The sequence below is a fragment of the Rosa chinensis genome, chromosome 2 (genome assembly GCF_002994745.2).
Source record: "Rosa chinensis cultivar Old Blush chromosome 2, RchiOBHm-V2, whole genome shotgun sequence".
NCBI lineage: Eukaryota > Viridiplantae > Streptophyta > Magnoliopsida > Rosales > Rosaceae > Rosa > Rosa chinensis.
The window spans coordinates 4,207,236-4,233,339 of NC_037089.1; the positions used below are offsets into that span (position 1 = coordinate 4,207,236).

General features: G+C 36.7%; 4 protein-coding genes and 1 long non-coding RNA gene across 11 annotated transcripts; 2 read left to right on the top strand and 3 right to left on the bottom strand.

Moving 5' to 3' along the window:
• Nucleotides 1-3,580: 3,580 nt before the first annotated feature.
• Nucleotides 3,581-4,691, top strand: LOC112188641 (transcription repressor OFP8). Its single transcript, XM_024327799.2, has one exon. The coding sequence runs from the start codon at nt 3,689-3,691 to the stop codon at nt 4,565-4,567; it is 879 nt and encodes a 292-aa protein (XP_024183567.1). The 5' UTR covers nt 3,581-3,688; the 3' UTR covers nt 4,568-4,691.
• Nucleotides 4,692-11,007: 6,316 nt separating this feature from the next.
• On the bottom strand, nt 11,008-12,584 carry LOC112183513. The gene has a single exon (XM_024321897.2). It carries the CDS (start codon nt 12,495-12,497, stop codon nt 11,376-11,378), a length of 1,122 nt encoding a protein of 373 aa, XP_024177665.2. The 5' UTR covers nt 12,498-12,584; the 3' UTR covers nt 11,008-11,375.
• Nucleotides 12,585-13,404: 820 nt separating this feature from the next.
• On the bottom strand, nt 13,405-16,069 carry LOC112189023. 3 transcript variants are annotated; one of them, XM_024328285.2, is made up of 3 exons: nt 15,917-16,069; nt 14,731-14,892; nt 13,405-13,752 (listed from the first exon to the last, which is right to left on the bottom strand). In XM_024328285.2, the coding sequence occupies exons 1-3, from the start codon at nt 15,951-15,953 to the stop codon at nt 13,682-13,684; spliced, it is 270 nt and encodes an 89-aa protein (XP_024184053.1). In that variant the 5' UTR covers nt 15,954-16,069; the 3' UTR covers nt 13,405-13,681. The 3 variants fall into 3 exon arrangements, 2 of the variants coding, with proteins under 2 accessions (XP_024184053.1, XP_024184052.1); XR_005806897.1 differs by lacking the exon at nt 13,405-13,752 and adding an exon at nt 14,339-14,636; XM_024328284.2 differs by lacking the exon at nt 13,405-13,752 and having other exon boundaries at nt 14,339-14,892.
• Nucleotides 16,070-17,879: 1,810 nt separating this feature from the next.
• Nucleotides 17,880-20,560, top strand: LOC112183514 (cancer-related nucleoside-triphosphatase). The gene is made up of 7 exons (XM_024321898.2): nt 17,880-17,917; nt 17,991-18,012; nt 18,107-18,194; nt 18,313-18,403; nt 18,502-18,586; nt 18,716-18,872; nt 20,544-20,560. Exons 1-7 carry the CDS (start codon nt 17,880-17,882, stop codon nt 20,546-20,548), a joined length of 486 nt encoding a protein of 161 aa, XP_024177666.1. The 3' UTR covers nt 20,549-20,560.
• A 3,131-nt stretch (nt 20,561-23,691) lies between these two features.
• On the bottom strand, nt 23,692-25,661 carry LOC112183515. 5 transcript variants are annotated; one of them, XR_005807536.1, is made up of 5 exons: nt 25,410-25,661; nt 24,493-24,547; nt 24,287-24,403; nt 23,987-24,086; nt 23,692-23,856 (listed from the first exon to the last, which is right to left on the bottom strand). It is a non-coding gene; the product is annotated as an uncharacterized LOC112183515 (long non-coding RNA). The 5 variants fall into 5 exon arrangements; XR_005807535.1 differs by having other exon boundaries at nt 23,692-23,859; XR_005807534.1 differs by having other exon boundaries at nt 23,692-23,859; nt 23,987-24,118.
• Nucleotides 25,662-26,104: the final 443 nt, after the last annotated feature.

Genomic DNA, 26,104 nt, shown 5'->3' on the forward strand with positions numbered 1-26,104 from the left:
GGTAATTGATTCATTAGCAAAATTTGACCACGAGTACCTGCATATGATTCATTCAAGCCCATAAGAAATGCATGAGTTTGGTGCGGTCATTCTGTGCCCCACAAGTGCAATTCTCCACTGTATTGTATGAGGCAAGTTGGTCCCAAAGTGCTTTCAACTTGGTATAATAAGCAGCGATTGACAACTGGCCTTGTTCAATCTTGTAGATGTCTCTTTGAACCTAGAAGATACGTGGGGCATTTCCCAAGACAAAGAGTTCCCTGAGATCTTCCCAGATAGCATGAGGTGTTGTGCAAGAGAGGACTGAATCAGCAAGGTCTAGTTTAAGAGAATTGAGAATCCAGGACAAGACCATGTCGTTGCATCGCTGTCATAGAGCCTACTCCTCTGGCTTCTTGATTGCAGAGGGTTCTTTGATTGCACCGGTGATGAATCCGGTCTTATTCTTCGCACTCAAATAGATCCTCATGGCGCGACACCATGAGTTGTAATTGTCTCCTGTCAATTTCTTGGAGACAAGGATGAGATCGGGATGGTCTGAATGATGGAGGAATAGCGGATTTGCAGATTCATCAGAGGAGGTGCCATTGGTACCGCTGCCACCATTGGGAGTTTCAGAAAAGATATCATCTCCACCCATGAAAGGTTAGGGAAAACGAAGAAGGATAAAGGCTGCAAAAGAATTTACAGAGGAAAGAAGAGTCAGGACGTTGCCTGCTCTGATACCATTTGATTGAATTAGTTTTCCTTCTATTGATAATCATCAATATATACAGATATACAACCTTGATCAACAAGGAAACTCTATAATCTAGGGATACAGATAATGCCATAATCCTCATGTACATGATTTCCTAAAGATACAAAAGATAGAAGAAATCTATTCTTAATTACATAATATTCTCAACTAATTACATAATATTCTCAACAATCTGAAACTTTTCTAGTACTCTTCTAAGTTAATACAACACTTTGTGATAATGCCAAATAGGATTAATATATTTGGCGGGTCACAGACTTGCAGAGTCACAGATCTCAAGACTATATATTGGATGCTAACTTCTTATATACAGAGGAAGCAAGAAAGCATCTATTTTTTTTTTTTTTACTCCAATAGCTTAGTATCTTTGCACTGTCATGAAATCTTGGCAGTTCATAGCGACATATTGTATAATCAATGAACTCTTTTTCACAAAGGCAGTATACAAATTTTCGTAGGTTTTCTGAAAAGAAGACCAAAACGCGCCGCACGTGCATAGCTTTAGTCGAGGGTTAGCTGAGCTCTTCCCGTTCGGCGGCGCTCCTCGTCCGTATGGGGCTTGCTTCGTCGTCTTTGTGAGGTTGCCGTATGGGTGATGGTGACTTATAGCTCTCTGTCTTCTAGGATCTGCAGTGACTCAAAGTTTGACAGTGGATTTGGCTCTGTTTCTGGTTTGAAGCCTCTTTGTGGCTTGGACAAGCGTGGGTTCTGGTCCAAGGGGCTACGGCAGCGCAGCATCACCGAAGGGTGTAGTTTAAAGTTTTTTGGGGCACAAGGATCCTTGAATTGGATCTGGTATTTCCTGCTTCGCTAATGTTCTCTAGGTGGTCCAGCGTGGGTTGGCGATGTTCCTTGAAGCGGGGTAGTGACGATATGGTTGCAGCATAATGTGGGTGTTTGCGGCTTGGCTGCGTCCTTCTCAGCACAGGGAGGTGGAGTGGAACTGGGCTGGGTCAGTTGTTCCGCCTAGGGTTTTGTTGTTTCTTTGGGCCAGTTGGGCTTTAAGTAGTTAGTCTTTACTTTCTATTATTTCCTTTGTTAAAGGAAGGGCTAAATACAAATTACTACCCTGTGGTTTAGGTCCAAAATCAATTCAGTCCATGAACTTCTAATTTCATCAAAAACACTCCTGCACTTTCAATTTTGATCTAATAGGTCCAATTTGTTAGTTTTCCGAAAATTGAGTTATTTAACTTGTTAACGTGGCTCATATATGGCCTATGTTTTATGATGTGATGTCGATGTGGTCTACATAGTCAATTTAGGAGTGAGTCATACTATTAAAAATAAATAGATTTTCAACAAATAATCCAACTATAACTTGAACCCATAACAGAATATTAACGAATTGGACCTATTAGATCAAAATTGAAAGTGCATGGGTGTTTTTGATGAAATTAGAAGTTCAGGGACTGAAATGATTTTGGACCTAAACCACAGGGTACTAACTAGTATTTAGCCCTTAAAGGAACATTACTAACCTAGGGTTTTTACTTTCAATAATTCCCTAATTTCTTAGGGACCTGCGCATTTTCGTGCCTCTAGTCCTCCGGAGTAGTATAGAAGGAGGATTCTTGCTATTTCGATTTATTTAATGTCAAATGAGTGATCTAGTTTTATGTATCACCATGAGTACTAACACATCTTCCTATCTGTCTAGATGACAACGGAAGGGTATGTAATTATCATTCTTGCTTTTGATCAATATATTGGTTTTGCCTTCTTTCAAAAAAAAAAAAAAAATTTCTTGGCAATTCATATAGCCCTATAACGATAATGGGATATCCTAAAACCAAGTTCAAGTAATTGGATGAGATAATTAACATCCTAGCTTTTCTGTGAAGGTGGGTACGTATATGCAGACACTAGTGGCCAGTGACCCTTTTCTGTGCAAGTACCTACATCACAGTTATATAATTTGAATTTCAATTTTCAAATATGTGTACCAAATCTACCATGAACCCTAAAAAAGACTATGAAGTGGGTCTTCTGGTCCCTCTCTTCCGCCTCTCTATATAGGCTATAAAGTGTAGAGTGTAGACAGTGGCCAGCATTTACTCAGGGGAATACCCATAGATTAGAAGACATTTCACACAGTTTTTCTAGCTACCAATTTCACCATTAGAACACATCAATTTTTATTTGTTCTTAGTAAATGCCTATCAATGATTGTGCCACTTTGAGTCATTTGCTTCCCTATGATAAGTTCATCATTAACATCTCAAGCCCTGATCTGGGAAAAGTTGCAAGAGAACAAAGAGCCTAGCTAGATCCAATTAGAAAGAATTATTGTAGGTGTCGAGAATTATTACACAAGAATGTGTCATACTACTAACACAGTAACACATATGAATGAACGGCTATTTTGGCTTAATGTAATGATAAAATATTGTGAATAAAAATCTCACATTCACTTGATTCAACTCATTTTATAACTATTGTCTTATCTTCTTTGAAACAATTCATCGAACACTTTGTCTTAATTTATTTATAATTTTTCCGCTTTTACTTCAAACATTTTAACGAACCTCTTACCTTTATTTATTCTTCATCGTCAAAAAACTCGAATCCCTCTGTGCAAGAAACAACTACATTGGGACTCAAGGAAACCCTCCATGGGAAAAACCCAAAATGAAGATCAAGAAAAAGGAATATAGGTACCAGGTCAACAAGAGCCCTTTATTATAATCAAACCAATATTTGTTGTTGAGGATAAAGAAGCAGACAAAACCAGCCTCAGAGCCCCCCAACTTTCCCAAAATATCATTTAAACCACTCCCACTTTCGGTTTTCCCATGCATTTATATACAACCCAACCCTCCTCTTTCCTCCAAAACCGTCCTCCTCCTCTGCTCTCTCTCTCTCTCTCTCTCTCTCTCTCTCTCTCTAAAACTCCTCTGTTTCTCTAACCTCTGTATTTTCTCTCTAATGGAAAACCGCTTCAAGCTAAAGCTCTCCCGCATGTTCCACAAGGCCTCACTCGGCACCTGCCGCTCACGCAGCATCTCTGACGTGATCCAAAAAACTGATCACTCTCCTCCCAAGCCAGCTCCTCCTCCTCCTCCTAAGCCTTTCCCGTCCATTTGCAGACCTAAATGCTCCGACGACCAGAAACAGCAACCCATCAACCGCAGCTGCGTCATTTCCAGATCCAACACAGACCTCATGCTCCCCAGACGCAAGATTTTCGAACGTCGCTCCCCATTTGTGAAGCCTGAAATCCCTCCCAATTCTCTGTTCTCGCATTCAAATCCATTCTACGAAGTTCATGAAAGCCATAGCTTTCGACAGAGAAAGAAGAAAGCGACCAAGAAGAAGAAGAAGAAGACGAGGAGTAAGAAAACCGATCTTTTCGCAATCAGCTCTTCTTCTTTGGATAGTAATCACTTTTACAATGGGTGGTGGTCTAGCAGTGAAGATGAAGAGAAAGAAGACGAGACTGATACTCTGTTTTCCTCGAACACTCACACTTCCGATTCGTCAGGGTCTCGCCGGCGACTGCGTTCGAGTTCTCAGAGGAAAGGTCAGAGCTTTGGCCGGAGAAGAGGGGGTTCTGAGGTGGGTCTGATGCCATTGCAAGGAAAAGTGAAGGACAGCTTTGCTGTGGTGAAGAAATCTAGTGATCCTTACAACGATTTCAGAACATCAATGGTGGAAATGATCGTGGAGAAGCAGATATTTTCTGGCAAAGATCTTGACCATCTCTTGCAGTGTTTTCTGAAGCTGAACTCGCCTCATCATCACAGAGTTATTATTGAGGTTTTCACTGAGATTTGGGAGGCTCTGTTCTCCAACTTGGGGACTTGAAGAAACAAAACACTCTGTTTTCCTCTGTAATCTGTGCTTAGGTTTAATTTCTGAGGAAGAAGAAATAGTTAGGATTCTAACTTTGGTTGACTAATTAGTGGGTTTATCTTCTATTTTCACTTTAGTTTCTATGACCTCTCTGTATTTGATTCTTTTTCTTAGAAACTGTGAATCTTGTGTCTACTTTAGAGTTGAATGGACTAAAAGCCTGGCCTTTTTTTCTGGGTTTGTTTTGTTTCTTCTTCTTTTAATGATCTGACAAAGCACTATTGCATATGAAAAGATGAAGCTAAAAATCAGAGGTACCATATCAATAACTGTTGAGTTTGACATGAAAATATACCGGTGGCAGTTCTCTTCCTGCTTTTGAAAAAGATTGGTTTAGATTGGGTGAGGGAAAAAGCCTACGGTTGTTTCCATTATTTTGAGAGGTTGGGATGGACCTTTCTTCAACTTGGAAACTTGAAAGATGGGGAAAGCAAAGTGTTGAAGATCACATAAAGTTGTTATATTTTTTTTGTGTAGTTGAGGCTTTTTAAAATTTCCATGACAAAATTGCACCAAAAGAATACAAAAAGGTGAATCCCAATTTCAAAAACCCCAGAAAAGTCTACTGATTCGTTCTGGCATGGAGGCTAACTTCTCCCTCTACCTAAAAGGCTTAATGTTGTTGACCCAGCAATAACTATAAGTTAAGCAAGCAATTTTCTTAAGCTAATTTGAACTTCAAATCTGTTTGAGAAATTTGGATTATCAATTAGCCGGTTTTGTGGTCTAGATTTGGTCAAAGAAATAAAAATATCAATGGCATCCAGTACACACTAGCTAATCAGAAAATTACAAGAAATTGAATTTCATAATCGTATTAACTAGAATGACAAAACGTGTACTTGATTAAAGAATTGATAGGCTTGAAATATGCTTTTGTCCTCCTAAAAGAAATAGAAAAGCAACCACCTTCTGTTAATCTTTGCAAGTTTGAGGGATTAAAAACTAAATGCCACCAGGTTCTATCTTATTTTTAGAACTTATATAATTATTGACATAATGCCTGCGGACAAGAACAACCATATTGTTAACATTTGTAAATTGTGTTGTTTATATGAACAAACGAGACAAGATTAGGTGCATGATCTACGTTTTGATGTGTTGTCAACCACATCTGTTTCAAAGTTTTAACTAATTAATTGGAATCAGAAGCAGTTTGATTCCATTATAACAGAGGCAAGACAAATTTAAACACACACCATCCTCCTACCACCCTAGCAAGTGAATGAAACGTGTTCTGGTTTTGCAGTGTAGCCTCCTTGTAAAACGTTGTCCAACTCCAACAGACAGTAAATAGCCTCATTAAGAAGCTTGAGTAGAGTTTCTTTATTTATGAACACCAAAAGCGCAGACAGGAATGTCATCATTAGGAGGCTTGGATATAAAGTTCTTACTTAGTGAATCGGATCCAAGTTTTGTCTCTCACCTATATCATGTTAGGTTCGTTTTAGCCTCATTGAGGCAATTATTCAAACACGTACATTGACTTAACCTCTTTGCATAGTCTTCACTTTTTATCATCATCTATCTTTGCTTAAGCTACACTTAAACAAGAATTGTGTCGCTCCACTAACGGACGATGATATTCTCCTTAAGAACTTAGTTCGACATGCCCTATACGAACTCTAATTAACAAAATCTGAACTGTAAGTAACTAACAATAAGTATTGGTTAGGTAAATGATGATTTGGGTTGAATGGTCGGCTGAAAAGTTAGCAGCGTCAAAACAAAGGTTTGGCAGGTCATACAGTTATACATGAAGGATGATTTATGGGGAAATTCTAGTGTAGTGGTGGGTATCTCATACCCACATTTACAAAAGTGAGAACAAATTTTGTTGTCAAAGTTGTAATTTGAGTCATACTTTGTGTAATCTTAGTTCTAATAATGGTAATTACGCCTCTTACGACATTTTACAAGTTTTTGAACAAATTCGTTGTCAATGTTATAATCTTAGTTATAATAATGGTAATTACACCTCTTACGACATTTTTACAAGCTTTTGAACAAATTCGTTGTCAATGTTGTAATTTTTGTTTAACTATATGTAAATAGTGTAAATGAATATGGTAACTTTTGTTCTCAATGTTGTAATTTTGGTTCAAATACTTGTAAATTTTTGTTCAAATAGTTATCTCATACCCACCAGTACACTAGCTTGTCTCTGATTTATGAACAAAAGATCAAAGAAGGGTTTGGATATTTTACCAAATGAAGAAAATATTCAAAAATTCTATTATTCAAGAGTGGATACAAATTCAAAAGAGGGTGACCAGACAATTTCCATCCCATGGAGTAATTCCAAAAAGCTCTTGAAACTGATCCATCAGTTCTGCAATGGCAGCTCTCCATGAAAACTGATACGTCCATTTCAATAGAGGAAACGGGTGGGTTTTGCTCGAAATCAAAACGAAAATGAAAGAGAATACACAATGGAATGAGAAAATAGTGACCTTTGTATGTGTGTCTCTGATACTTTGATAGCAATGCTTCACCGGAAAATTACAAATCCACATGAGAAAGAGAGATTTGCGTTCTCTTTGTTCCATGAAATGCAAATTGGGTTTGGTGGAAGACCAATTAATGGGTGTGCAGGAGGAGCTAGCAGTGTTTACAGTTTTACCCAACTGGGGAAGAAGCAATTTGAAGAAGAAGAATGTCTGACTCATATTAGGGCAATGATGTTACATATGATATAGTTTTGGCTACATTTTCATTAAGGGTCGCATTTTTTTGGGGTACTGAGCTTCATACTCGTATGCTGTGATCCCTCTGTATTGGGCTATAAGACATTAAGACTTAACGTTTATCGCTCATTGATTGTCACATATATCCTGGGTTCCTGTGCTACAGCTATCTCTTTTTTCATGTCACATATATCCAAGTGAATTGGGCTTTTATTATGCTAATTGCTAAGGGCTGATTTTGGAAAGAGATTAGAGAGGTTGGACCATTTCTCTGCCCAGCAAAATGACAAGAGGGAAAGCAATTCAATGGTTTGGGGTTGGCAAGGACTACGAGAGCTTAGCCCAAAATGTGAAACTAAATAAGAATAATGAAAGATAACGAATGATAAAAGAACAAGAAGATAAATGTGTTAATAAAATCCCTAAATACTTAATACACATTGAAATTTTTCTACATTTAAAATCAGATTATATGGGTATATGAAATGAGTAAAAAGACATCCATATTAGAAAAGGAACTATAGTTTGAATATGTTTAATAGCTTTTAATATTGTTATAAATTACGCATTACAAAATTCTTATGATTGTTCATATTATTTCATGGTAACTAATTGACAGAAAGAAAATAAAAACTAGTATGATATATATAAACCCTAATTGGAATCTTCTTCTACAAGCTTGATTATTAGTAATTTTGCATTACAAAATTCTTATGATTGTATATGTTGTTTCATGATAAGTAATGGAGAGAAAATAACAATAATGTAGTTATAAACCTAGTTGGGATGCTCATCATGTGTTCTTGATTATTTTCAACAATCTTGACTACCAGCAATTTTGAATAACAAAATTGTTAGGATTGTACAGATGTCATGATAATAATTGAAAGAAAATTAAAATTATTATGATGATTTTGATAATTAAACGCATTTAAATTCATTATGATATATATAGAATGTTGTGATTATGATAAAGATTGGCATGATGATTTTCATATTCATATTTATATAAATTTAGTGATTTCATATAGTATTTTGAGATTTGAGGATAATTCAGGTAGTTTGAGTGGTGTATTTAATAAAATGATAGAATAAGAAATCAAAAGGTCAAAAGGGTGTTGTATTAAGTAAGAGATGTGTATGAAATATTTAGGGATGTGCGAATAAAATTTCCTGAACAAGTTAGTATAATTCAGGGACAACGGAAAATACACAATGTTGAATAATATAATGCATAATCAAACTGGTAAAGTCTTATATAGCATATATGTAAAATTAGAAACAATCCATGGGTACGGGTCTACTAGCCATATAATAGTCGTATTAAAGGGCACAATTCATCCAAGTGACCCATCTTATTACAAAGATCACAAAAATTGAGTTGATAAACTCCGTCGTGTCGTACAAATGTCGTTGATTTTTCGGGGCAATCGAAAGTGTTGCGATTAGTGTTCTTACGACATATCCTGCAATAACAAAGTACATTTTCGGCCTTTTTAGTTGAAAAGTCTTTAACCATATGTGAATTTTAGTTGAATAGTCTCCAACAATGTAATGATTGTTTGTACCCGTCTTGGGAAAAGAAATCTACTGCCTTATGCATTAACTCATGAAATATTACATAAAGGAATGGCTTTTTAGGTCCAAACACTATTTTGTGTCGGGGGATCATGTCAGAATGCTTCCTCTCCCTTGGCCACCAAGATAAGATTGAGATTTAACTCCAATCAATGTCGGTGGGATTCGAACCTGGGTGTGGGGGTTCCACACCTAGAGGTTCTAACCAACTAGACCACCTTTGGTGGTTACACACTAGAATTAGGAACTCAATCCTTAGGGCATCTCCAACGGTTGTAGTCAAAAGCCAAAATGGCTTTGGCTTTTCTAGAAGCCATCTCCAACCATTCATTGAGCTTAGCCATTTTGACTTATTAGTCAAAAGTGGAGTCATTTTGATGAAGGAAGCTGGAACGAAAGCCATATTGGCTGAGGACGGAAGAGGCTGGGCCCTAGCTGCAGCTGGGTTTTCGTTGGAAGATGAAGGCAACGCACAGAGGGAGTCTAAATCCCATAAACGCGCAAAAGGACAAAATAACGTTCGGAGGGGGAGAAACGCGCCTTACACGCGCAGTACCGTGGCTGACACTGGGCCCTTCCAGTGACAGAAGCCGTTGGGGCTTCCAACGGTCCTCAAACCAATGGACAAGATTCATGCATCATTAATTCAATTTAAAATGAAAGGCTGAGATTAATTGGTTCTAAAAATCAAAAAGTAAATATATATTTACTGAATATCTAATCTAACGGTTCAAAAAACTGTGTGGATTAAAATCAACGGTTAATAATAAAGTAAATGTGTTTTAAACCAAAAAATTTTTGAAAAAATAAAAGAAAATTTTCTAAAAAATCAGAAAAATGTTTTTTGCCCGTTGGAACAGTAACTTTAACAAATTCTATAAATACCAACCCTCTTCTTCATAATTTTTCACTCCAAAACATCTCCAATCTCCTCCAAACTTCATTCTTTTTCACCATTGTTCTTCATCTAGCTAGCTTTCAATTTTTTTAGAAGATGCCTAACCCAAGACAAGAGTGTTGGAAGGACGCCGAAGATATAGCCTTGTGCATAGCTATAGTTACCGTTGGTGAAGACGGCTCTAAGGGTACTAGTCAAGAGAAAAAAAAATTGTGGGAGCTTATACATGAAGTATACAAGACTTGCAAGCCTGCCGGAGGCGTGGTTAGATTGGGAGGAGGGTGTGATGGTCGTTGGAAAAAGATTAGACCGGCATGCCAAAGATGGCGTCAAGCTCTTAACAAAGCGGCACTTCTTCGAGGAAGTGGTGATAACGCCACCGACGAGGTAATCATCCTTATTCTTGACGTTTTATTCTTATTTTTAAAATTAATTTTACCATTATTTTAGCATGTTATGTATATTGACTTGCGTATAAATATATATAGTACATGATTAATATCTTCTTATTTATAGGTATTACAAGCTAAGTCAATATATCGTACCTTAGCTGAAGGAGAGGAGTTTGCGTTTGAGCATTGTTGGCCAATATTAAAGGATACAAAAAAGTTTAGCAATCCTCCGGGCATGAATGTCGGTAGCTCAAGTTTTCCTACCTCTATCAACTTAGAGGATGACGGCACTCTCGCGAGTGACTCCCCAAGCTCTTCAAATGTGCATGCAAGCCCCCCAGGTCAAAAAGCTCAGAAGGCTGCAAAGAAAAAATCCAGGCAAGACGAAACAGGTGAACTCTTATTGCAAATGCAAAGGATTGCAGACCAAGGAGAGCGCGATCTCGAATACAGGCTGCAACTCAGGGAGGATACTAAATTAGCTGAGCAGCACGCGGATGATGCTCGCACAATGAAAGTGGATCTGTTAATTTTCACACCCACAAAAAGGAGTTATTGGGAGAGGAAGCAAGCACAGATTATTGAGAGGGAGGAACAAAGCTCTAGTGCTGGTGCATTTCGTCAACCCTCCTTTTCTCCAGAAGAAAATACACCACATAGTGAAGATGACTCTAACTTGGACCTCTACGTGCCAGTTTAAGAGACTCAATGGATGGGGAGAAATTAGAAATATTTTATTGGTTGTACTTTTTCACTTATGTTTTTCAATTATGAAATAAAATTGTTGCTTTATTTTATAGTTAACAAATAAGAACAAAAACTTGTTTTTATCTCACTTTTATTCATAACAATAAAACACACTGCATTACAAAAAGCATAAACACACTAACAATAAAATAAAACCACACAAACATTACAAAGCATAAACACACAAACAATCAAACCACACAATGGCCACATTGCCAATTATTGAAAGCGTGAAAATACAATCTCTTCATCTGCGGTTCCGCTCTGCTTGCAGCTTCATGTTCCAGAGGTGATTAACCAAATCTCCTTGAAGGACTCTATGCACAATTGGGCATCTAACCCCCTGGTAACGGGTCATGAACTCCTCAAGTTCAGGACGGTTGCGCTCAACCTCATGATCATCCTCGTACCTCTCATATATTTGTGCTTTCCTTGGTCTGGTGGGGATATCATCGGGGTCAAGACTCTTCATCTTCTTCACGCTCATCATCGACAATCATGTTGTGCAAAATAATGCAGGTCATCATGATGTATGATAGATCCTCTCTATCCCATCCACGGGCGGGTCCTCTTACTATTGCAAAACGAGCTTGGAGAATGCCAAAAGCCCTCTTCACTTCTTTTCTGTATGACTCCTGCATCTTTGTAAAATGAGCTTGCTCTGGCGTAATTGGATTTCTAATTGCTTTCACAAAAGATCCCCATTTAGGGTAGATCCCATCGACTAGGTAGTAGCATTGGCCATATTCTCTATCACCTACATGGTACGAAACTCGAGGAGCCTCACCCGTGCATATTTCGTTGAATAATGGAGACATTCCAAGTACATTAATATCATTAAGGGAACCTGGAAGTCCGAAATAGGCGTGCCAAATCCAAGCATCGTATGATGCGACCGCCTCCAGAATGATTGTGGGTTTTTCCTTATAACCAGTGAAGTGCCCTTGCCATGAGGTTGGGCAATTTTTCCACTGCCAGTGCATACAATCAAGACTTCCCACCATTCCGGGGAACCCCCTTTTTTCGGCAACATCAAGCAACCGCTGCAAATCTGCCTGAGTTGGTCGACGAAGGTAATGATCGTGGTACACATTCCAGATTGCTCTAGTAAAGTGCGACAAGATCTCCAAAGCTGTAGATTCAGCTACGTCTAGAAACTCATCACACAGGTCGGCCGGAAGCCCGTAAGCAAGCATTCTCATAGCACAAGTCAGCTTTTGTTCGGTAGACAAACCAACTCTGCCGGAGGCATCATCAGTTTGCACGAAGTACGGATCGTGGTTGGCGACATCATGCATCATTTGGTCAAATACATGAGGTCGCATTCTGTACCTTCTACGAAATATATTGCCCTGGAACCTGCACAGCAAAGTGAAGTATAGAGCTTTCAGTCGTCGATCCATAGCTTCTCGATCTCTTGCGTTGTACTGGCGCCCGGGCTGTGAACCACCCCACTGTGATTCTTCCTCTTGGATCCTCAAGATATGAGAGGAAGCTGCCTGCATCACCAGGGCTCTTTGACGATTTCTTGTAATGGCATCTTCTTCCTCTTGCATCAGCAATTTCCGGAACCTATTCATTGCAACAAGGAACCAAAAATATAAAATGAAAAGGAAGTTCAGAATTTCTAAGCTTCTGATATGAGAAGAGATGTGTTTGTGAATTGGTGAGCTATGATGGAGTGAATGACTCCGTATTTATGGAGGGTTGGAAAAGAATATCTGAAGATAGGATACGACACGTGGCAGATAAAAATCAAAAACGTAATCTAACTAGCCTTTCAACGACTGACACGTGGCACTAAAATCGGTAATAAAGTTGAGATAGAAAATCTTATCTTATCACGTGGTAAATAAAATCTCAACCGAGATAGAGATAAGATATCGGATCCGAATGTCATTGACACGTGGCACGAATATATAGATTCCCAAAAATAAATAAATAATTTTTTTAATCAATTAATGACGATATATTATATAACATAATTATGTATGATATATAAATTTATATTGTAGTTAATTAATTCTCTAAAATGATTAATTTATTAAATGACTTTGGCTTTTGACTAAACATGGTTGGAGATGGAAAAATTGAATGAATAGTGATGACACTAGAGGAGTCAAATTTTGCATATGGCTTTGGCTTATGACTAAATGGTTGGAGATGCTCTTATACAATAAGATAAGAACACCTTTCTTTTAAAGAAAACTTAAATCTAAATGAAAACTATTGAAAGAAAACGTGCAACACACAGGACTTTAATTTTTTATTTTCTTCGTACTATTTTCAAACTTATCCACAATCTATTCTATATCAACACATCAACATATACATACATATATAAATTAATTAAACTAATAAGGCTTATGGTTAAATTTTCAATAATACTTCAAATGTCCCTATATGAAAATTTCTTACATTAAGGTAACTTAATATATTCAGTGTGTAACATAGATTACCATCTTCAGTGTGTAAAATACATCAAGGTAACTTAATGAATTTCTTACATCATGCCAGTTGCTCCCTGGAGGATCATAGTCCGTCTCAAACTCGTTGAGAGGGCACAACTGACCTACGTGACCAAAGTCACTACAAAGATCACAATAATTGAATTGATAAACTCCATCGTACTATACATATGATTTCTCGGGGCAATCTACAAGTTCTGTGATCAGTTTTTTTACGACATAGCTTACAATATACAACTACCTGTTTGACGATTTTAGTGGAAGAATCTCCTGCAACCAGCGACTTTTCGTCGGCATTATGAATCGAAGAGTTTTCGGCATGCTGGAGGACTTGAGTCAGCAGTCTTTGGTTGTTCTACGCTGCTACCTGTTTGCAGTTCCGTTGTTAATTACCACATATATATAATGATGACGACAAAAACCCAAAATTAGGGAAGAGCTTGGTCCATATTATGTCATAAGAAGTAAGAGCAAAACTCAATCTCAAATGACACGTACAAATGGAAGAGCTTGATGCAGATGACGGATGAACATATATAGAGGTAATTAATAGACAATAATCTGTAATTGGAAAGCAAAGTCTCCTATTATTCATGGTTCATTGAATCGATACATATGCACCCTGCAATAATCTGCCTAATTACTCTACTAGTTAGTTATTGATCACTCTTGGTTAATTGGTTTGCTTCCAAGTTCCAAGAGCAGTCATTTTTTCACTTAATCATCACTGTCGGGTATTTACATGATATAAATAGCATTATATAATTAGAAGAAGATAGATGTTCTATGAATCTGGGATTCGGATCTTTCAAAATACATGCTTTTGTTTTTGTTCTTTCTTCTTTTTTTTTGGTTCAGATTACTGAAATTTCAGAACCAATATTTGAAGGTTTTGGGAAAACTGAGAAGTTGCAACATGAGGAAGAGAGAGAGAGAAGGAGAGGAAAGACATATAGAGGAGTTGGGAGGATTAAGGATAACTAAAACAAAGAGAGTACAATACAGAGCTTACACAAAACACAACATTTTGAAATTTAAAGCAGGAATTGCAAATCTAAACATGGAAACCATAATATGGAATAATACTGGGTAAAATTTTATACAATACATGAAAAGTTGAAAACAGTAGATTGGTAGTAACCACAAAACGGCTCTGTGAATCATGATTAATCATGCCAGTCGCTTCCTGGAGCATCATAGTCCATATCAAACTCGTTGAGAGGGCACAACTGACCTACGTGACCAAAGTCACTACAAAGATCACAATAATTGAGTTTATAATGTCCGTTATACCATACATATGATTTGTCGGGGCACTGTCTAGTTCTGTGATCAGTATACTTACGACACAGCTTACAATATGAAGCTACTCGGTTGACGGTTCCAGTGGAAGAATCTCCTGCAACCAGTGATTTTTCGTCGGTGTCATGAATCAAAGAGTTTTCAACACACTGGAGGACTTGAGTGAAATTGTCTCCAGCAGTCTTTGGTTTTTCTTTGCTGCTACCTGTTTGCAATTCCATTGTTAATTACCATATAAAGATGATGACAAAAACCACTTTGCAGTAAATATACGCCTTTTACTTAGAACGTTGTTTCACTTGATAGACTATGACCATGCAAACAGTGTAGGATGATGATGATGATGCAAAATAGCACAGCCAGATTCACACGAACACAAAATTTTATAGAGGTTCGACAAAACTTTGCCTATGTCCTAGCACTAGGGAGACTAACAATTTGATTACAAGTAGTATTGAAATCCCTATGCTAATCCCCAACCCCTTTGCAAGATCTTTCTATCACCCTTGGCCCTCCCTGCCCCTGTGTTTGTATGTAACTGAGATCTCTCTTTGATCTCCCGTCTGATCTGAGGACAGCCCTATTTATAGATTATTATAGGTGCTGGTTACAAAGTTATCACATTAGGATTCCTAAAACTATTAGAACAAGGAAAGAGAGCTAGCTTTCCTATTCCTAACTACAATTGGACTTACTTTCAAGACCCATTAGGACACTAGAATTCCTGTTAAAAAAGGCACTCATGTCTTGTTATGCCTTGAATCCTAATCAACTTAACTTAGGCCAAAATCAAAACAAAATTAGGGAACAGCTTGATCCATATTATTTGATACAGACGATGTAAGAGCAAAACTCAATCTTCAAATGCATATATATATATATATATATAGGTAATCTATGTCAATTAAGCATGGCGTATATATATATACATATATAAAGGTAATCTGTGTCAATTAAGCATAGCGTAACTGAATTTTTCTTGCCACAAACAAACAAACAAACTTGAAAAAGAAAAAAGACTGTGATCTCAACCCAGATCAGAAACGCTAAAACAAACCAACAAACAGTTGCATGCGCTCGACTATCAATCAATTTAACAAGTTGACAAATTCTTGGTAGATTCCAAATAGATTCGAACGCACCCCAACAGAAATCAATCAACTTGGTTGGTTGGTTGGTTCGAATGTAAATTGCAGAATGAATCAAAATAGGTTTTAAGAGGTGCTTACCTGCAGGATCAAGCAGCTTGCTCTCTAGGGTTCTCATCTCCCTTCCTAAGCGGCTTTGCTTGTTGGGGCACCTGATCGGATCCTCGTCGGGCACGGGAAGGCATCACGCTCATCTTTTTTTTCTTTTCGTTTTTGAACTCATTTATAAATTAAATACCAGCCTAGATCTACACGGGAGGGGACGATTCTAGGCCCGAGCCCAGGCCCAGGCCTTTATATCTATTTTACTATTTTATTATTCCTTCATCTGCAATTTTCCTCTGATGCTCCGATGATTAAATTTTAAAGCAAAGTGAGGCCCAATGTCAAAATAGTGAATCCCTTTGAAATCCAAGTTCACCTTCGGAATTTCATCAATGGTCTCTGCCATTTTCTCAATCCCTTCCCACATTCAAAAAGAGAGAATTAACAAGATTAGAAAAGAAGACGGCCCCTTTGCTGGGAGAATGCAGAAAAAACGTACCTGAGGAGTTGACGATAATGTGGCAAGAGTGGTTGGCCACCCAAAGCAGTGGTAACCCTAACTTCGTCTATGGCTGTGGATATAGTTCATCGTATGTTCATCTTCTACTGTTTTAGATCTTAACAGTGGGAGAGAAAAAGAAAGACGTCAAAATCTCACGTTTAGAGGCTGGATTTCTGATAGGCCGGCTTTGATATTTATACCAAGTACCCTAGAATCCTTCACAATCCATCAAGTCATTGGAGTTTTGAATATCATCAGATTTATAAAGATTTTTTAAAATTAAAATCTTAATTGAATACCACAAGATTTTAAGGGACTTTTTAAAATCCGAATTGAATACCTATAGACTTTTAAAATCCAAAACAATCTAATATACTCTTGATTGAATACACCCCCTTAGTTGCTAACGTTTAGATTTAGTTTCCATCATGAATAGTAATGAATTGATCATTCATGTTTGCTATGGTGATGATACATTGATAATTAATATATATAATTAACCCACTTGCTTTATTTTATTTTATTTTATTTATAAAGAAAATAAAATTACAACGAGAAAGAAAAACCACGACGGACACCCCACCCAGCAAATCCAAATGGAACGTTGGGCACTCCGAGAGGGGTAAAAAGAAAAACCAAATTCTAGGGTTCTGACAGGTATAAGCTAAAGTTACTAAATGATCAACTACAAAATTAGTTTCTCTATAGATATGTCTAAATATAACCGTATGAAGTTTCTCAGCTAACAGTTTTATATCATGAACTAAAATTTGCAATGTTCATGGAATCATTGCCTTTCCTTTGATGCAATCAATTAATAATTTGGAATCTCCTTCTGTAATAACGTGTTGGTACCCTTGTAAAAAAGCTGTGTGTAAAGCTTCCCTTAAAGCAATAGCTTCAGCGATCAAAGTACCAATAGATCCCAACATTCTGCAAGCTGCAAGTAAAGGATTACCATCAGAATTACAAATAACAAAACCAATAGAAGCTTTGCCATTTCTAACTGAGTCATCAAAATTGATTTTGCCAAATCAAAATGATTTGCAGGAGGTATCCATCTAATATTTAGAATGATCACTACTAAAAAAAACTTCAATTGCTTTGAAAATTTGCGACGGAAAAATTTTCCGTCGCAAAAAGTCAGCTTTTGTGACGGCATGTGCTATGACTATTTTACCGTTGCATGTTAAAGAGTTTTTGCGACGGACATAACATTACCGTCGCATAATTATACATCAATTGCGACGGTATAGTCACGCCGTCGCTTGTATATTTTAAAAAAAAAGAAACAAATACGACTATTCCTTCATATCTAGATCAATTTCTTTAACGCGACACTTCCTCCTCTTTCTCTCTCACGCTTCATTCACCGAGCTCAAAACCCTGACCTAGTGATCCTCGACTGCCATTGAAGAGAGAGATTCGGTGACAAGCGAAGGAGATCGAGCTTCATTGAGGACTTGGCCGAGGAGGAGGAGGAGGAGGAGGAGGACCATGAATACGACCCTTATCGTGGTGGCGGCGGTGGCAGTGTAAGCGGAGCAAAAAGAGGCTCTCCGATAAGGAGGAAGAGGAGGATGAGGGTTTAAGCTTATTCAGTTGAAGCTTGCTGGTGACTGGACCTCCGGTTAGTTTGCAACCACTCTCTCTCTCTCTATCTTCTATCTCTATAAACTTCCAATTTTTTACAAGATTTATATATGATTCTAAATCTAATGCAGGGTGTTGGTAAAACCACTCTAATAGTGAAAGTCTTTGAAACCCTGAAATCCTCAAACCCTAACTTAAAGATTCAGGGTTTCTACACCAGTAATCCCCTCTCACTCTCACTCTCAATCTCAATTTCTTAAACTGTTTTCATATACATACAACTTTGGATTCGATGTCTACAATATTAATTTGTCTTTTATCAATTTCAATTGTATAGGTGAGGTTAGACAAGGAGGTGAGAGAGTTGGGTTCCAGGTGGTCACATTAGACGGCCGTACCGCTCCGCTTGCCTCATCCATCATTTCTATGTCTTCTCAATCTTCATAATTGTTCATTGTCCAGATCAATCATTCATTCATTTAGTTCCAGTTAAGGCTCAATGCATCAATATTGCTATATATTTCAGCCCTGAATCTTTGAGATGGCCCAATGTGGGGAAGTACAAAGTAGATGTTGCGTCATTTGAGTCCTTGGCAATTCCTGAATTGCAGGTGGGATATTGTTTTGCACTGCTAATTGTTAAACATGTAGTTAAAAGTGATCTTATTTATGGATTAGACGGCCGAGTGCATCATGTCTATGTCATGAGTTTTTTAATTGAAGAATTTTATTCTTATCAGGTAAGAGAAGATACTGACCTATTTATCATCGATGAAGTCGGTAAGATGGAGTTGTTCGGTTCATCTTTCTTCCCTACTGTCTTAAGAGTGCTGGAATCCAATGTTCCAGTTTTGGCGTCAGTTCCAATTCCAAAAGTTGGCTGCGATATACTAGCAGGTACATAACCCTCACACATGCCATTCTTTCTTTATCTAATCTTTTGATTTACTTTGGCTTGCGATGCTTACTCAAATCACTCATGCGCTTTGCAAATCCTTGTGCATTTTCTTTTGGTAATAGAGGGGGGAAAGGCATTAAAAGGCGAATCCTTGTGCAAATGTTGAAATATATATATATATACAGATTCTATCCAGAGCGGAGCTCCTCTTTGAAATTAACGTGTGAAGTTTGAGTTTTGGGTCACTTTTCGGTTGCACATCCACATCTCGACCGTTCAGTTTTTAGGTGCTAATGTATAGATCATCTCTATAAATTTTCAGTCAAATTGATGATCGTTAAGGTATCTAAGTCGCTTAAATCAATGGATGAACTGAATCTGTCAACCTGAACCGTACTAGCTTTAAGGAAATTATCAATGCCTTAACGATCATCATTTTGGCTGAAAATTTGTAGAGACGATCTATACACTAGTACCTAAAAAATGAACGGTCGAGATGTGGATATGCGACCGAAAAGTGACCCAAAACTCGAACTTCACACGTTAATTTTCAAAGCGGAGCTCCGCTCTGGATTGGATCTGTATATATATATTATATATATATATATATATTTCAACATTTGCTTCAATTTTGATGATTTTCTAAAAAGTTGTTTTCCAACTCCAGTTTCTTTTTATTTCTGTTCATAAAAAAAATTAAAAAAACACCAAGTCATTTGAAAATTTTGTGATAACTAATCATTGTTCTGTCTTTCTTGTTCATAGAAAAAGGGTAACATGTTTGGCATTCTTCCTAAAATTTATTTAAAGCCACCAAAGAGCTAGGTAGGAGCTATCTATGTTAGATGAAAACCTAGATACCAGGACTAGGTATATGAGTTATCTATGATTAGGATAGTTGATCAAAGAGTGATAGCAATTGATGTAATGACTTGCAGCAGAGCGTTGATTCTGTCCACTGTTGGAAAAATTTATTTTGCTTTATTTTAACTTTCTTCTACTAATTAAAAAGGATCGAGGAGCCTTAGATTGTTTGATTATATTCTGATTGACCTTTGAAGATTAGGATCTTGTAGTCTGGATTGCATGATCTGCATATCTAATCTCTTACCTTTGATGTAATGTGACATGCATTATACTTGTTTTTGGGTAATTGATTGGTGCCTTGGTGGTAAATGGAATAGCTTTAGTTTTCTGGAAGAAACTCTTACCTCTTATGCTTGTGGAGCAGACGATCTGGCAAAAAGTTATTGACATTCCATATGATAACTGAATCTAATGTTGAGTGATATGACATAGTTGAAGCTGACCTATGATGTATTATGGCTTGATATTGTGTTTTTATCTTTTGTACTGACAGTAAGGTCCTTTCTCCCATTCGTTCCAGTTCATTATCTCTCTCCCGTTCCATTTCGTTTTGGTGCTCGTTTTATTTTGTGAATTGCTACAAGGGTTTGAAGGGTTTAGGTTAATGTTGATGTTGAGGTTGATCATTGTGTTAGTCTTAGTTTTGGTAGTTTAGCAAGATTGATACCTGCTTATACTGAAAGTATCAGATTTCAGTTAAGGTTGTGAAGATAATGGACATTGCGATTTTAATTAAGGGTGTTGAATATTGGCTTGTTTTGAATTCAATCAATTTAGTGTGGTTTGTGGTTTTGAATTTGCAGGATAATTATGAGGGACAAGGTCTACTGCTGGGCATAAATATTGGTTTTGAATATTGGCTTCCTTTTGCTGGGCATAAATATGCTACAAGGTCTACTGTTGATTTGTTGCCAATACTACCTACACTGTCACCTGCTTTACTCTTGTAAGTCAATAAGGACATTGCAATTGGATTTGGAGTTTGAATTCGTTAATGTCGTTTTTGGGGTATTCATATAAGAATAGCATGATATTTGTATCAATAATTTAGAATTAGGGCATTTTCTTTTCATTCATACTAGTAAGAGGATGATTTTGATAGTCTGGTATTGATATGTAAATATGTAAATCTTTTCTCTAATTGAGTAGCTATTGTTATCAACTTTTTGCAGAAATAGTATCTTCAAAAGATGAATGCAGATTCTGGTTCATTGTCATCCAAAGACAAGTATAAGAATAAGGGGCATGTTTTTTATTGTTGTTATTTCTATCTCTACTATGCTTTTAGTCTCCTTGTATGTATCTTTTGATCTTTTGCATGCCTGCATCCTTTTGTGTTCATAAAACTGTTGATTTATTAGCGTTGTGGTCTATATCTTTGATCATGCAGAAATGTTGTTCAAGAAACTTTGCTTTAAGAATCATGCTCTTTCTCATTTCCATTTCACTCTAAAACCTGTATGCTTCTCAATCATAAGTTTTATCTATGGTTACAAAAGTTAATTTATCTCTTTGGTATTTACTTGCTATTTGCTATCTGTGGGATAAATTATTAAGGATATGTCTCTATTTTGCTTGTAGGGCTCTTCAAAAGCACAAGTTATGGATCAATAAATGAAGAAGAAGCTGATAGGATTGTATAACTTCCTGGGCAACCGAAGGTCTCCTTCCAATAGTTTTCGGGTTTCGGGTGAAGAATGTTACAAGCAAGGAGGATGTTAGTCATAAATATGGTTCAGAAGTTTTGGTCACTAGCTTCGTGTGTAACTCTTAATTTCAACAAGAAGTTAGTAGTTTTAGGTATTTTGATGCTTGTAATTTTGCAAAACCTTTGGTTGGTCTTACAATTGTGATTGTTGATTTGTAATTGAAATGAGTTCATATGATATTTTAACATTTTTCAATTTATAATTTTTGCAGTACAGTACTAGTTTTGGTGTGAAATTCGCACCAGATTTTTTTTTAAAAAAATGAAATATCTTTTTGCGACGGCAAAGTACCCTTCGCAACTAAATTAGCCTTTGCGACGGCAATAGTTTCCGTCGCAATTGGATCTTGTGACGCCACCTATTGCAACGCTGGAATTTCCGTCGTAAAAGCTTAATTTGCCGTCGCAAATAGTATTTGCTACAGCAAAATCACTATTTACCGTCTCAAACTGCCGTCGCAATTGAAGTTTTTTTTAGTAGTGGATTCTGTTATTTTGTACTTGAGTATGTTTATTAGCTTGAGAATAAGTAGAAGCTAAGTTATAGGCTAAAATTGAACAAGAAGCAGGAGTGAAGTTTCTTTGTTGAAACAAAAACTTATTTCTAGTATGCCAAATGGACTAAAGCGTGATCAAAGCATTACAAAGAGATTCCTTATAAAGAGTTAAATTTTTGCTAAGGTAATCTAGCCAATTAGCAATTGAACCATGCCAATGAATAGGGTTATCAATTGTAATAGAGGACCAAACCTGGATCTGGATGGCAAAAGGACAAGCACGAAAGAGATTATCGATAGTTTCAGTATCAATATTACACATTGGGCAGATAGGTGAAACACGAGGGTTATAAAATGCTATGGTACTCCGTATATTAATACAATTTCTAATGAAGATCCAACTAAAAATCTTAACCTTGGGAGGAATATTGAGTTTCCAAAGCTTATTGAGAAGAGTAGCTTTGGAATAAGGATGAATATGGTTAAATTGAAGGTAAGAGGCAGATTTGATAGAAAAGACCCCAGTGGGAGAAGGACCCCAAATGAAATAATCAAGTGTAGGCATAATAGGAAGAGGAATAGCTATTATTTTATCTACTGTATCAGAAGCTAACAGTCGTGATAGGGCCTCCTTGTTCCAAACTGCATTTGAAATAAAATGATGAACTGTAATAGACTCATCTAAATTAGACCGTTGTTCTTGAGGAATTAAATTGATCAGAGGAAAAGGAAAAACCCAATTGTAAGTCCAAAACCAGATAGACCTGCCGTCTCCCACAACCTATCTAATTCCTTTAAGAAGCAATTCTCTAGCATCTAAAATACCTTTTCAAGAACTAGACTGAGAAGATTTCTTTGGAGCATTAAAGAAAGAAGTACTATGGAGGTATTTCTTAGAGACTAACTTAACCCACCAATTATCAGGTTGAGTTAAAATCTTCCAACCTAATCTGGCTAACGCAACCTTATTATAGCAAGCAGCTGATCGAATTCCTAGACAAAGCTGAAAGTGAGAGATCAATATTATGCTGAAAGAAATCAGACACGAGTCTGAAAATAGGTATTTTAACCTGCTCCTAAAAGTTTTGGTAAAACAAAGCTGGAAGACCATCTAGGCCAAGGGCCTTTAGAGCACCGATATTAGAGATAGCATGATAAATTTCATCAGCAGAAACGGGAGCTAAGAGTTTTTTATTGTCCTCCTGAGTAATAACAGGAGATATACAATAAATAAAAGAATAGGTAGGCTCTTTAGAAGGTTGGACTATGGCTGTAAAACGTTGTTTAAAAGCAATAACTAGAATATGAGCTATTTGATCTTGGTCGGTAAACCAATATCCATCATTCACTACTACACAGAATACTTTTTATGACGTTTGAAAAACGTCATGAAAAAGATTCAATGACGTTTTTCAAACGCTATAACGAACGTCGTCTCTACTGGTGCCATCTTTTCCAAACCGCTTCGATGACGTTTGATAAACGTCATTAAAAATCTTTAATGACGTTTGAAAAACGCCATAGAAAGTGTTTCAATGACGTTTTCTAGACGTCATGGAAAGATACTTCCATGACATTTTTGAAATGTCATAGAAGAAGATTAACTGCATTTGTGAAACGTCATTGAAAGATCTTTCATGACGTTTTCCAAACGCCATTAAATTTATTTCATATTTTAAAAAAAAAAATTTGATTTCTGGTTAAATTCAGAAATCAATTATCTTTTTATTTACACATATCACAATGGAGACATAATACTGCTAGTTTCATTAAGAAATCATCACAATTGTTTCATCATTTAGTTCCACTACATCATAAGAGTACCCAAAAGGAAGACCAAAAGTTGAAAAACTAGGCTGACCCGCTCCACTCCACTGGTCTCCAACTTGCAGTTGTTCCATACTTTTGCATCTACTTTAAGATAGAAATAGGAAAGAAAAAAAAAATAGTAATCAGAACTCAACATATAAGACTGTCTTCACTTTGTGGTAATTTTACTCATACAACCTACTTCCACAGTAACTTTACTCATAAAACATACCATGTTCAACCTTCTTTGTTGAGGCTTGTTACTCTGGTGTATCAGGGGTAGCTTTCTTCAGCAATGGCAACAATAGTTCAATCATGGCGCACATATGTGCCTACCACATTCAAAGCAAATTTCAACTTAAATCTGACATTTGAAAAGTTATATTTTAGTAAAAACCAATGCATCATTTGAATTCACATAGGGCAAATCAATATTTTAATAAATACGAGACTGCATATATAACTTGGAAATATGATATACAATGTAATTGTCATTCTAACTTCATTGTAATCAACAGTAAAGATGTTTTACCTCAGTTTGACCCAAACCAACTTAAGCTCTTGCTATGCTTTCACTTGCAAAATCTTTGGGCTTTTCTCTCATTGCAGCATATATAGTTATCATTCTCTTGCACTGACTTTAAAGTAACTGCAGCAAGCAACAAAACTAGAATAAAGAGCAGAAATAAACCACAAGGGAAAAAAGAATAAGCCATATCTTCGTGATATTAGACTTACATATCGATGTGAATAGCATTCTTCTAGACCCATGGTTGTTGTTTTCTCTACAAACCTGCTTAAGTGTTAACAAGAAATCCAGATAAGAATGTTAATATTCAGTCTATTTTAATATACTAAAATTCAAGGACTGACAAAGGTGTGAAGGCCTGTCAAACAGATTGTTTCGTAACAAGGTTGCTGCAAATTTGAGAAAATTTCAGAAGACTGGTAGCAAGAAAGAAAAATTCACCAACAACTACTCTTCAGTTATTTCATGCAAAACTCTCCAGATTTGAAGTAGACATGTAAAGCTATTATTTTGCAAAATTTCAGGTCATTCGCAGTTCAAATGAGTGGTCAAACAAGAATCCAAAGTAGCAGAAAAGACTGATTTCTGCAGAAATTCTGAAACAGTGCAGTAATTTCAAAATGGCATAAGTATTTCATTTTAACTCCGTTTTTCATGAAACCTAGCTCAAAATGATCATTGAAGAGTCTATTTTAAGCTATCAAAAACTGAGAGTAAAACAAGAAGTATAGGGTTTTCGAAAATCATGGAATAGCCCACTGGTTCAGCTTGGGTGCTGTCTTTGAGGCATAACTTCAAACACATGGTGTGCAGTAATTGAACTTGATCCTTCCCAGTCCTAATCATCCTAATGGAGTCACTGGACAAAATTACCTTAAAATATGGTATACCCAAAACCAATTATACTCCAAATCAAAACCTCTACAACCTGAAAATTGTCTGAACCTGGAACCCATCGAAATCCTTAATAGAATCACAGTTCGAAAATACCAAACGAGATATCAAATAGACACAATCACATAGGGATTTTCAATGTGAAGAAAATGTGAGAAATCTTCAATCAAATAGACCCAATCACAGAAAATACTCAATAGGAATAAAACCCAAGAGATATTTCAGATTTAACCTGTGAAATTTTGACAGAGAGCTAGTCAGCCTCTTCTTCTTCTGCTTGCTTGATGCAAGAGAACAGTGACTTGATATGGGGATCGGCCTCGCCGAAACATCTTCAGGAAGCAAGAGACGATGGATTGAGACCGAGGATGAAACTCGAGTTGTTTCTGCTTCTTGCTCCAGATCGAGAAGAAAAGGGTCAAGGGAGGGAGGGACGGAGAGAGAACAGAGAAGAAAATTAAAGTTGATTGGAATGTGTGAAGAAGAAAATAGGCTGGGTGCGGGCGGGCAATTTAAAAAAAAATTAATTTTCGTTACAAACGTCATGGATTAGCCTATAATTATGGCGTCTAACGGACGCCGTTTATTATTTGTTAGTATGAGTGTATGACGTTTATAAACGTCATGGATTAGTCTATGATTATGGCGTTTAACAAACGCCGTGTATTTTTTTTATGGCGTTTATGAAACGTCATGTTGTATAAAAAATTTTATGACGTTTCGAAAGTATCACAAATCTTTTACTATCAAATTATTCATGACGTTTCAGTCTGAAAACGTCATTAAAACGTTTTTTGATGACGTTTTTGTCAAAATGTCATAAAAAAACTGTCATTAAAGGCTATCTTTGTAGTAGTGATTGTCTTTAAGTTTTAGAATTTGATTCTTTTTGCGCAAAATGGTAGCCTGGGTTTGAAAAAACTTAGT